Source organism: Vigna unguiculata, chromosome 5 (genome assembly GCF_004118075.2).
Source record: "Vigna unguiculata cultivar IT97K-499-35 chromosome 5, ASM411807v1, whole genome shotgun sequence".
Classification (NCBI taxonomy): domain Eukaryota; kingdom Viridiplantae; phylum Streptophyta; class Magnoliopsida; order Fabales; family Fabaceae; genus Vigna; species Vigna unguiculata.
The window spans coordinates 44522340-44535006 of NC_040283.1; the positions used below are offsets into that span (position 1 = coordinate 44522340).

At 33.4% G+C, this 12667-nt stretch overlaps 2 protein-coding genes across 3 annotated transcripts; both read right to left on the reverse strand.

Moving 5' to 3' along the window:
• Positions 1-459: 459 nt before the first annotated feature.
• LOC114183397 (carbamoyl-phosphate synthase large chain, chloroplastic) lies at positions 460-5174 on the reverse strand. Of its 2 annotated transcripts, XR_003604358.1 has the most exons (4): positions 3732-5173; positions 2751-3443; positions 882-2449; positions 460-655 (listed from the first exon to the last, which is right to left on the reverse strand). XR_003604358.1 is itself a non-coding variant. In XM_028070411.1 (3 exons), exons 1-3 carry the CDS (start codon positions 5022-5024, stop codon positions 938-940), a joined length of 3498 nt encoding a protein of 1165 aa, XP_027926212.1. In that variant the 5' UTR covers positions 5025-5174; the 3' UTR covers positions 686-937. The 2 variants fall into 2 exon arrangements, 1 of the variants encoding a protein (XP_027926212.1); XM_028070411.1 differs by lacking the exon at positions 460-655 and having other exon boundaries at positions 686-2449; positions 3732-5174.
• A 2700-nt stretch (positions 5175-7874) lies between these two features.
• Positions 7875-12111, reverse strand: LOC114185822 (tetraspanin-3-like). Its single transcript, XM_028073754.1, has 2 exons — positions 11549-12111; positions 7875-8350 (listed from the first exon to the last, which is right to left on the reverse strand). Exons 1-2 carry the CDS (start codon positions 12059-12061, stop codon positions 8018-8020), a joined length of 846 nt encoding a protein of 281 aa, XP_027929555.1. The 5' UTR covers positions 12062-12111; the 3' UTR covers positions 7875-8017.
• Positions 12112-12667: the final 556 nt, after the last annotated feature.

The window sequence follows — 12667 nt, forward strand, 5'->3', positions numbered from 1 at the left end:
ATATACTTTATTACGCATGCGTGCAATTATTTCATCATTTTATCCGATACAATTCCACAGTTAAGTGTGGAAAACCCACTCAGTTACACAAGAACTTCATTAAAAATTGAACTTCTATTACAATTACGTTAGTTAATGTCACGCAACAGAACATTTTTTTATTAACAGTACGAAAACTTCATATTATACAGAAAAGTTAAACTCAGATAATTTTAACAAAGCTCGCGTTCAGAAAATACTTTCAAAATAAGATTATATCAAATATTAGAAAATATTGCACGCCCAAATTAATATTTGTAAATATATGGACTAAATTCACTTCTCTTACTGGCCCTAGTATAAAAAGCAAGCACTATCACGCATTCGAATAATGAGACCTTCCTATGCAGTGTGACGCAAATCTAAGCACCAGCTTGTTTGAATTGATTTGTTAAGATATTTGATTTTGAAAATGAAGTATGATAATAAAAATGAGAATAATTATTAAGCTTTAAAAAATCCAAATACTACAAAATCTTCTACACTTTAAATCAAGAGTCGGGACACAGACTACATGACCTTCGATATTTTTGACAATTTCACTCAACAAATGAAAGCATCCCAAGCAATTCTTCTGCACTTCCAAATCTAGCAAGTTGTACAGTCTAACGTGATGCTGCAATAGCCCAAGTATAAGGAGTCAATATACAAAACCAATTAACGATATGGATATATGCTTTAATGAGGGAGAGCAATCTAAAACGATGCCACATCCCAAATACTGTTTAATTTATTATCTCAGAAAACAGAGGAAATAGTTGAGCTTGCGTAGACACAAGACTAGCATAAATGAGTAGTACTAAATACAGAGTTAAAACACAGGTGCTTAGGTGTTTGCTTACTGGTGTCTATCGTCTAACCATTTGCGAGAGAAAAGAAGCTGAACGCAAAAACTTCCTCACTGTTTAAATTCACCGTCAATGAAGTCCTGAAGTGCGATCATTTTGATGGAGTTGGCCTTCAAGCTTTGTATTGCTTCAGCGGTTGCCAGGGCTCCATTAACTGTTGTGACGATAGGAACCTTGTAATCCAAAGCCATCCTTCTCAGGGCCAGACCATCTATACGATCAAGTGCATCGTCTGAGCTGGTTACCACCATCAGTTGAATGTCTCCATTGGCTATCATGTCACCAGCATGAGGCCTCCCTTCGTGCAACTTCAGCACTGGCTCCGCAGGGATGTTAGCTAATTTAAGAACATGAGCGGTTCCACTGGTAGCAACAATCCGAAAACCATTCTCAACGAAAGCCTTTGCTATCTTCTGAAGATGTGGCTTTGTTAAGTCGTTCAAGCTAAGGAACACAGTACCAGAAAGTGGTAGCTTCTGCCCAGCAGCAATTTGAGCTTTCGCAAATGCAACATTATATGAAGGGTCAATACCCATAACCTCACCGGTACTTCGCATCTCGGGACTTAAAAACACATCACAGCCTGGGAACTTTGAGAAAGGAAGAACTGCTTCCTTGACTGACACATATTTAGGTATGACCTCTTTTGTAAACTGTAAATCATGGAGAGTCTTTCCAGACATGACAAGGGAAGCATATTTAGCCAATGGATGGCCAATTGCTTTTGATACAAATGGAACTGTACGAGAAGCTCGAGGGTTGGCCTCAAGCAAAAATACATCCCCTGATGGAGTTATTGCATACTGACAATTCATGAGCCCACATACACTCAATTGTTTTGCCAAGTTTACTGTCCACGACCTGATTGTCTCCAAGCAAGTTGATGGAACGGTTCGGGTTGGAATAGAGCAGGCAGAGTCACCAGAATGTATCCCAGCCTGTTCAATGTGCTCCATTATCCCACCAATGACCACATTGCCTTGTGAGTCGGCCAGTGCATCGACATCAATCTCACAGGCATCAGACAAATATTTGTCAATTAATACAGGGCGTTCTGGATCCACCTCAACGGCATTTTCAAGGTATGTCACCAGTTTATCATCGCTGTACACAATCTCCATTGCTCGACCACCCAAAACATAAGAAGGGCGAACAACAACTGGATATCCAATGTCAGCTGCAATGGCAAGGGCATCAGTTTCACTCCTAGCTATTCCACCTTTAGGGTGTTCAATCTTTAGATCATGAAGCATCACATTGAACCTCTCTCTGTCCTCGGCAATATCTATGGAATCAGGAGATGTTCCCCAAATACGTACATGACCAACACCACTGGCACATGCAGGCTTTTGTTCATCTAGGTATTGTTGTATGGGGAGAGATAACTTCAATGGTGTTTGACCTCCAAATTGTACAATGATACCATCAGGCCTTTCCAAATCAATAATGTTCAAAACATCTTCAACAGTCAAGGGTTCAAAGTATAGACGGTCACTAGTGTCATAGTCTGTGGAGACTGTCTCTGGGTTTGAGTTCACCATGATTGTCTCATATCCTGCATCCTACAAAATAGACAAAAGTGAAATATGTTAAGAGAGTGGCGACTGCATAAAAATCAGAATAACCACATAGCTTGACTGTTAACAAAACAACGGGTTGAATGATTTCAAAGCAAACACCAAGCTGATCTCTTAGACAGGGACACAACTTAAGTTCTAAAATCAACATTTCATCATTAAGGCTGAATATCAGAATTGGATCACTATAAAGTAGCATCAGCACCATTCGCACCCTAGCCAAAACTGTTCAAAGCAAAAAGCCCTGGAATCTAATTCAATTAATAAAAAGGAGAAGAAAACAAACCTGAAGAGCAAAAGATGCATGACAACAACAGTAATCAAACTCAATCCCTTGACCAATTCTGTTTGGTCCTCCACCCAAAATTAAGACCTTCTTTCTTGTAGTGGGAGCCGATTCACATTCAAAATCATAAGAAGAATACATATAAGGAGTATTAGCCTCAAATTCTGCTGCACATGTATCAACTCGCTTATATGCCGGGGTAACACCCAGAGACAATCGCCTATTGCGTACTTCTTTCTCAGAAGATTTAGTAGCAAATGCTATCTGCTTATCACTAAACCCTCTTTTCTTCACCTCAAAGAAATCAACATATGTCAAATCAGACAAATTGTATGACAGCAAGAAATTTTCCACGTCAACCAGCTCCTTGAGCTGTGTGAGAAACCACTTGTCAATGTAACTGAGCTCAAAGATTTCGTCAATCTGCATCCCTCGTTTCATTGCAGCATAGATGGCATGGATGCGCTCTGGGTTAGGAACTCGGAGGTTATACTTCAACTGCTCCAAGTCATAGTTCAACTCCTTCACCTGGGCACACCCCCATCCGGCGTATCCATATTCTAGAGAGCGTACTGCTTTCTGAAATGACTCTTGGAAGGTTCTCCCTACTGCCATTGCCTCTCCAACAGATTTCATCTGTGTCGTCAATATTGGCTGAGAACCAGGAAACTTCTCAAAAGCAAACCGAGGAATCTGCACCATAAAATCACATGACAGAAGTAAATCCAATTTGTTTCCGAAAATGTTGCAAACAAAATACAAATTTGAAATTATACATTGTCATTGACACATTGTGTAAATACTCACATGTCCTGCTCCATAACATTAATGTTAAATATTATAAACTCGACAGATTTTAATTACATGAGCAGTTGACTCATCACCTGAATAGAATTTAAAAAAAAAAAAAAACATACCGCCAAGCCACATTGGTGAATATTTATATTTGATGATGGCCACATCAACAACCAAGTTGCTTACCTTAGTAACGACGTAATCAATAGATGGCTCAAAGCTAGCAGGTGTCTTCTTTGTAATATCATTTGGAATTTGATCCAAAGAATACCCCACAGACAACTTCGCCGCCATCTTTGCAATGGGAAATCCAGTAGCCTTAGACGCCAAAGCTGAAGACCTGGAAACTCTGGGGTTCATCTCAATGACCATCACCTCACCATCCACAGGATTAACCGCAAACTGAACATTAGACCCGCCACACTCCACTCCAATCTCTCTAATTATAGCAATTGAATAATCCCTCAGCCGCTGGTACTCCTTATCCGTCAGAGTCTGCGCCGGGGCAACCGTAATCGAATCGCCGGTGTGAACCCCCATGGGATCAATATTCTCAATAGAACAAATGATAACAACGTTGTCAGCCAAATCCCTCATAACCTCAAGCTCATACTCCTTCCACCCGAGCAGAGACTTCTCAATCAAAACCTGGGTGGTCAAGCTAGCAGCAAGCCCAGCCTTGCAAATCTCCAACAAATCCTCACGGTTGTACGCGATTCCGCCGCCGGTGCCACCGAGGGTGAACGCCGGCCGCACGATGAGCGGGTACTCTCCGATTTCGTTGGCAATGTTGAGGCACTCCTCGAGCGTGGTGCCAATGCCGGAGGGAGGGGTCTTAATTCCGATGTTCGTCATGGCCTGTTTGAAGAGCTCTCTATCCTCAGCCTTTTTGATTGCGTCGAGCTTCGCGCCGATGAGTTCAACGCCGTATTTCTCGAGCGCGCCGCTCTCGGCGAGGGCGACGGCAAGGTTGAGTGCGGTCTGGCCGCCCATGGTGGGGAGGAGCGCGTCGGGGCGCTCGGACTCGAGAACGCTCTCGACAAGCTCCGGCGTCATGGGAGTGATGTAGGTGCGGTCGGCGGTTTCAGGATCAGTCATGATTGTGGCAGGATTGGAGTTTATGAGAACCACCTCGTAACCTTCTTCGCGCAAGGCCTTACACGCTTGGGTCCCGGAGTAGTCGAACTCGCACGCTTGGCCGATTACGATGGGACCCGCGCCGAGAATTAGGATCTTCTTGATATCGGTTCGCTTCCCGACTTTGGGGGCGGGTTCTGCAACGGCGACGTTTGAGCATCGAACCGGAGGCGTTGGTTTCACGCGCGAGGAGGGGCATGCGCGTAGGGTTTTGGGAACGGCGTGGTTTTGGGGCAGAGGTTTGGGCGGCGGGAGGAGAGCGGAGGAACGCGACGGGGAGTGTGGAAGAGAAGGGAGGAGTAGAAGCTTGGGGAAGTGCGATATGCAATAGGCCATTGGCATTGTTGAAGAAGAAACTGAAACTGAAACTGAAACAGAGTGGGTTTAGGGTTTCAGTGCTCTTTTTTATGGGTGGAAGATGCTCCTCCGTCCCCGTCACCTTTCTCAAATGCCTCTGTAGGGTTCGCTCCCAATACAAAAGGAGAATCACATCAAAATATTATTATTTTTTCTTTTTGTGTTTTGTACTAATTGTTCACCTTGGGCAACTTAAGACATTGTCCAAAAGAACCAGATTTGTAAATGCAGTTTAAGGAAACAAATTTGTTTTACCGTTATTTTACAATCTATTACACTTTTAAAAAAATATATTATATTAATAAAATTTTACAAATATAACTAAGTTGGAATACTTTTAAAATGAAATTAAATATCAATCAAAGATTTATGGCATGATTATTATGTTGAAATTTTGAGTAATAAATATTTTAAAATATATTAATTTTAATATTTTTAAATAGAATTTGTTTCCTATATTTTAACCCAAAATTAAAATTTATTCATATTAAAAATATTAAGACAAGTTTGGTTCTCAAACTTTAAATAATTTTTTAAAATTATAGTTCAAACTAATATTTGGGTTATATATATTATTTGATACGGTTAGACTCAAAAATGTTAATGTGTGAAATTGTTAAATAAACTAAAAATAATAATTTTATTGAATTAAAATATTATATAAACTAATTTTTAAAGTTTAGAAATTAAAATATATAAAAATTTAAAACAAAAGATAAATTTTAATTTTATTGAAAACTAAAAATATATTTAATTTTTTGAATATATTAAAATTAATTTTTATATGCAAAACAAATTGCTTATTTTATTGATATTGTACATGTAGTTTCGGATAGATTAACAAAAATAATATTAAATTTGGATGGGGAAAAAAGAATTTTGAAGTATTCTAAATAATTTTCGTATCATTACTCCAGTAGTGGTGTAGAAACAATTAAGTCAAAGATGCAAATCACATTTTTGTCAAATCTTTGAATTTTGAAGTGTTTTCTCCCTTAATTACTCTCTGTCATGTGATTTCTTCAATTAAGTCTAATTTTGGGATGGTGGTTATATAATACTTTTGTATATACTCACAAAAACACATCACTAACGCGTGTATTTAGATTTTTAATATATTAAAATAATATAATTTTCAGGTCATAAAGAATGATATTAAAAGTTGTTAAAATAATATAGTTTTTTTAAAAGTAATGTAAAAGTTGTACGTTATTGGTATTTTTAAAAAGAAAAAATATTTAGTTATTTTTAAATAAACGAAATTGTTTAAGCATTTACTTTATTAAATAAATAATTTTTTTTATTTATTAAAGAGTAAAATTATAATACTAAAGAAGTTGTGTCCCATATACCGTGCGGGTTCTTTGGCTATTCAGTATTAAAATTACATTAGTACTTAAAATCTTTTTAATATATTTTAAAATTTTAAAATAAATATCGATATATTTTAAAGATATTATATAAAAAAATTTAGGTGTATTTTAAAAAGACAGTATAAAAAGCTTAGCAGATAATGTATATTCAAATGTTATGTATGAAAGTCGTTTGATTTTTAGATTTTTTATTTATTTAAAGGGTTAAATATGTTATTGATCTCTTATTTTTTTATAAGAATTGGTATACGTTTTTTTTAAAACTTTGATCCAATTTAGTTCTTTAATTTCAAAATTGCATGAATTTAGTCTTTTAATCATATTTTGTTAAATTTATTTGACATTTCAAATGTGTTTTATTATTTTTTTCTTAGTTAATAAAAGGTGTAAAAATCTCAAATGCTATTATGAAATGCGTTTAAAACATTAAATAAATTTAACAAAATTTACTAATTTGTTTGAAATGACTAAATTCACACGGTTGTGAAGTTGGAAGATTAAATTGAATAAAACTTCGATAGAAACTAATTACAATTTTCACTTAAGACCAAAAATATATTTAACCCTTATTTAAATTACAATCGATTGAACATATGTGTTTCATTAAAGAAAAATCAAATTATGATTTTGTCAGTTATTTGAAATTAACTCTTCTTAGTGATATAAAGTATAGCAGGGGGAATTTACGACACCGGAAAAAGAAATGTAAATTTTCGTAAATAATTAATATTTATCTAAAAAACATATATTATTGTTTTGTACCACTTGTCTTCACGCATCGTTTGTATATGCAGTGTTCGAACGAAAATTACAAATATAAAAAACGTGTACACTAAAATTACAAATATAAAAACGTGTAAACTAAAGTTACAAATATAAAAAAGAAGGGCCATGTCTCATAAGAGATTTTTCTCAAATTATTGTAGCCTATATTATTATAATTAATAAAAATTCATATTTTATTTTTTTAAAATACAACGATATCGATATATTAATTTTTATTCAAAAAAATTAAATACATATAAAAAATTAATAACAGGCCACGTATGTTTCTTGAGTTATCAAATTTGACAGTACTGCCTCATCTCTCGGATACACTTTCCTTTTTAGCTTAGACAATGCAACCATATAAGACATATGTAGGTGTCAATTAAACATCCCAAACCCACTGCAGTTCAGCAAGAACTCTCCAATGGTGCTGCTAAAATTTTCAGACATATTTTTGTAAAACACTTAGTTTTAACATAATTATCATTAATTTAGTTGTTTTTTTAGAATATCATTCAGATACTAAATTAATATTGTTTTATTAATAATGCTTAAAATTCTTTTAACCAAAACATTACAATAATAAATATTATGAATTTTTATCTTATATAGTATTTAATTTTGTCTATTCTATCGTATCGTACCTAAATTAATTCAGATTTGAATTGTTTCCAACATTTCTTCGGTACAAAACTTACAAACACATAATACTCTTAATTTCAACAAATTACAAAATGGAGTGGGTATTTTTAAGGAGGCACAAAATAAAACAATTGCATAAAAGGTACATAAAAGGCTCGGGGATAGAAATGCAAAATAGTAAGATAAGAAAGGGTGCTAGGGTCGCAACTTGATGATCTTGGTTTCACCGCAGGGTTGACAGTTATCTATTCTGCGGTTGTTCTTGTAGGCTGCATAAGCAACTATGAAAATAAGGAAAAGGAAAAGTAACACAACGATGTTGATTACAGAGACCCTCCTCCAAGTTTTCTTCAGTGTAGCCAACACACCAGCTTTGCACGAGTCACAGTCATAGCAAAGCAAGTTTTGGTCATTGCTCCACTTTCTGCAATCTGTGTTGTTGCTTCCCACAACTCCTCCTTCTGAGCTCCACACCGTCTCGTTCTCATATTTGTAACCACACTCTGTCGGGGGCTTGCAGCATCCGGACTTAATCAAACACAAAATCATTTAATAAAATCAATCACATGTATAGGTAGAAGTTCTATATCGACTAGAGATAAGACAATTTCATAATATATATATATATATATATATATATATATAAAAAAAAAGTGAGTACAAATTTCACTTTACAATTCGATTTTATAAAATTAAATTAAACTGAAAGCACATTTTTTAATATGATATCAAAGTCTGTTGTCTAAAAATTTTCTATTTGTTGAACATATAATTTCACCGATTGTTAGACCAGTAATTAATGTCTAGTCTCATGTAAAACCTCGACGTGATAAGTTGTAAGGTGAAATTTGTAACTACTTATATTATTATAAATTTATATAATTTTCAACTGATGTTGGATTTCTAATAAATATAATTTTTAAAAATGAAAAACTTGTTTAATATTTTTAACATAGATAAAAACGAATTCGCTGAAAAGATGATTGGATGATAGAAAGATTAATTTCCAAAAAAAAAAAGTTGCTTGACTTTATCTACAAATTAAAGCAAGGTAATGGTGAGAGGATATGGTAGGAAATTTGTCAATTCATTATAAAAGCTGGAAATTTTGTGAGGAAGACTGCCAACAACTATATCGTGATGTCGTTGAGCCTTCATAAAGTCACTTTTGTCGGGATTAAATCATATACTAGAATAATATTTAGGATTCTCTTTGTTTTTTCCATCATTCAAAATAACAGTTTTTTCTCTCTTTCAACTTGTACATGTCCTTTTTTATGATTTATTATGTAATAGTTTTTCTATACCAATAAAACTAATTATTTTAAAATAATATTTTACAAATTCGTGAGAGCAAAATCTAATTTTGAGTGACTATAATAATGGGTTCAATGATAAAGGAGAGTACAAAATTTAAAATGTGTATATATTAGTTAGAATTTTGCAATTAACTAAAAGTTTTCAAAGGGATGAACAAATTTTCCTAAACGACAAACTTAAATAAAAACAAATTAGAAATTCATGATTAATTTAACGTTATTTATGATGAACAAGAAATTTCTTCACCCTTCTTGTATGATCTTATCTCCTAATCATGCACATGGACAAGTTTTCATCATTAAAAACACTGTTATATTATTCAATTAACTAGGCAGTCTTATATGAATGCTAAAATATGTCTTAAATCATCAATATTTTACCACATAACTGAATGTTAGATTGATACTTAGCATGGATCGTACGTCATTCTTAATGATAATAATTAAAAAAATTATTAATACCGATTATGAATAATAGTTAAGGGACTACAATTAATAAAAAAAATACGAACCTTCTATTAAGTTACACTAGTAATTTACATGGTGACACAATAAAGACTAAAAGCGTGGACAAATAGTAACCAAGAGACTAAAATTAATATATATATATATATATATATATATATATATATATATATATATATATATATATATATATAAACTAAAAAGTACATTTCACAAAACATTTGCAAAAAAAAAAACTATATATTAATTAAAAATTTAAAATAAATTTTAGCTTTATTTTAGAAAATTAAAAATCTTAATATTAAAGGCATATTGTACAATAATATTCTTTTGTACTTTATATTCTATAAGAAAAAAGTATTATCTTTTAGAAAAGATAGTTTTTACAAAACCAATTTTAGAAATTCGAAGGTGACCCAAGGCCCAATAGCCAAACGGGAGTTTCTCCCTGCACCTCCAAACCTTCTCCTGTATCCCCAATAATTATCTTTTTGACCCTAATCAAAAGTATGAAATGGATTCCGAAATCCATTTCATAAATTTTCATGTTTTTTTATGAAACGGATTTCGAAATCCGTTTCAGAAAAGTATGAAACAGATTTCGAAATTCGTTTCTAGAAAAAAAATTAAAATTTGTGAAACGGATTTCGGAATCCGTTTCAGAAATGTATGAAACGGATTTTGAAATCTGTTTCACAAAAAAAATAATTTTGTGAAACGGATTTCGAAATCCGTTTCAGAAATGTATGAAACGGATTTCGAAATCCGTTTCACAAAAAAAAATTAAAATTTGTGAAACGGATTTCGAAATCCGTTTCAGAAAAAAGTATGAAACGGATTCCGAAATCCGTTTCTAGAAAAAAAATTAAAATTTGTGAAACGGATTTCGGAATCCGTTTCATACTTTTCTGAAACGGATTTCGAAATCCATTTCTAAAAAAAATTAAAATTAAAAACGTGGTTGTCGTTGATGTCGCTGAGGGAGGGGTCGAAAGTAGTGTCGAACTCGACGGCGAAGGAGGTTGAGTTGGGGGAGGCCCATGGAGAGGGCGAAGAAGTGGGTGGAGGAGGAGAAGCGGGAGGAGAAGGAGGTGGTGGAGTTGGTTTGGGGGTCAAGAAAAGAGAGGATAAAATGGTAATTATTAGGGGTACAGGAGAAGGTTTGGGGTTGCCGGGAGAAGTCCCCTGGCCAAACTCAAATAAGACATAGGCTTCATTTGTTAGTTGAGAACGAATGTTACATGCTTCAAAATTTTAAATGGGTTTTTTGTTTATTCCATTACTTAAATGGAGAAAAATTAATATATATATATATATATATATATATATATTCTAAACAATTAAAATTAAAGTTACATTTTAATAGTCTGCAATATCAAAGTAAAAGTCTAATTTTAACTAATCAATACCATTGACTAAAGAATAATTAAAAAAAAATCTTATAATTTCATATTTCTTAAATAGAGTGAATCTAAGAGTCTGGTCAAGTTCTAACTTCAACATTCTCAAATAGATTTGAATTTTAATTTAACATGTTGTAGAAGGTAGTTACTGATAACATAGACTGGTTCAAAGTATATACGAAACAAAAATCTTTATTTATGGTTGTTTTATGCGGTATTTAAAAATATGGTGGATGACACAGTTTAATTAATGTTCACCGTGACGCCCAATATGAATTAATATCTTTAATCAGCTTGTTGTCCAAATTGAGATAGTTTTTTATTTAATCATTTTATTTTTTTATATATACATTCATTAAAAAAACATACCTTGAAATAAAAGCAAATTACCTTTTGACTGTTCACAAAATATATATTTTGTATATAGAAAAAAAAAAAGTAACAAAAAACACTTTAACTTACTGTAACGGAAAGAAAAAAAATAATAAAAAGAATAAACTACATTAATATATTGAGAAGAAAGAAGAAGAAGAAGAAACCTGAATAGGAGAAAGATTTCTTGAGAAGAAAGCTTGAGCAGTTTCAGGCACTCCATGAATGTTTCTCCCAAGTTTCCGACAAAGCTTAGATTCCTTAACACAAGAGCTAATTTTTGTCCAGTATTCATCACTTTCCACGCGCTCCTTCAACCAACCCTGGTAATCCTCTAGGTAATACTCCAAGTAAGCGCGGTTCTCTGTCTCCCTCCCCGAACCCTTATCCGTTACGGCATAGGCAAAGATGATGAATCCGAGGAACAACAGCATTATGAGGATCATGGCCACCAGGTACAGGCTCATCACTAACAGGTTCCGGTAACAGGCACCGGTTAAACCGGCTATGGAAGTCACCATGATGCTCACTGCTATGATGATCAACGGCAACGCAAGGAACTTCAGGCATTCTGTGCCGTTGGATCTGGTGGCCAGCCATATCCCACCTCCCAGAACTGGAACTGACAACACCAGAGTGATGAAGTTTAGTAAACCGATCAAGTTGTTGCTTCTTCTCATAATTTACTTTCTTTTCTTTTCTCTAATTTTCTTCACTTTTTTTTATGCGTCTCTTCCACTTATATACTATGTTTCATGTGTTCCCATGAATAGTTATTAACAACCACAAACATTTCTTAATTACTCCTTGACTTGTAATTATAATATGGTAAACAGTTCCTTAATTTTTTTTGCAATATTATATACATTAACTCGATATACATGTAGTGAAATATTTATTTCATGAAAATTTTCGTATCCTATTTTTAGTTATATCTTAAGATCATACAGGAAAAAAAAGTATTCACTCTTTTACCTAATAAATATGTGTGTGTTTATTTATTTACTAAAAAATAAATAAAAGCTCCGTCATGTAGGTATATACAAATTGGTGATTTCATCTCCTCCAAAATATTCTCACATATTGATAATAGTAATCGTACAAGTAACAAAAACGATGGACAAATTCAAATGAAAGTGATCATTTGTAGTATTTATAATTCGACAGTATGACTAACAAATAAAAAAAAATAGTAATTGATTACAATTAATAATTATAACAGTAAGATAATTATTTTAATAAATAATATATTGTTAAACTGTTTATATATATATATATATATATAT

Excerpts from the sequence above, each read along its gene's own strand:
- LOC114183397 (XM_028070411.1), bottom strand. The coding sequence starts at position 5,024 with ATGCCAATGGCCTATTGCATATCGCACTTCCCCAAGCTTCTACTCCTC. Across the intron at positions 3,444-3,731 it reads TTGATTACGTCGTTACTAAG|ATTCCTCGGTTTGCTTTTGA; the intron begins GTAAGCAACTTG and ends TTTATGGTGCAG. Across the intron at positions 2,450-2,750 it reads ATGCATCTTTTGCTCTTCAG|GATGCAGGATATGAGACAAT; the intron begins GTTTGTTTTCTT and ends TCTATTTTGTAG.
- LOC114185822 (XM_028073754.1), bottom strand. The coding sequence starts at position 12,061 with ATGAGAAGAAGCAACAACTTGATCGGTTTACTAAACTTCATCACTCTG. Across the intron at positions 8,351-11,548 it reads GAAATCTTTCTCCTATTCAG|TCCGGATGCTGCAAGCCCCC; the intron begins GTTTCTTCTTCT and ends TGTTTGATTAAG.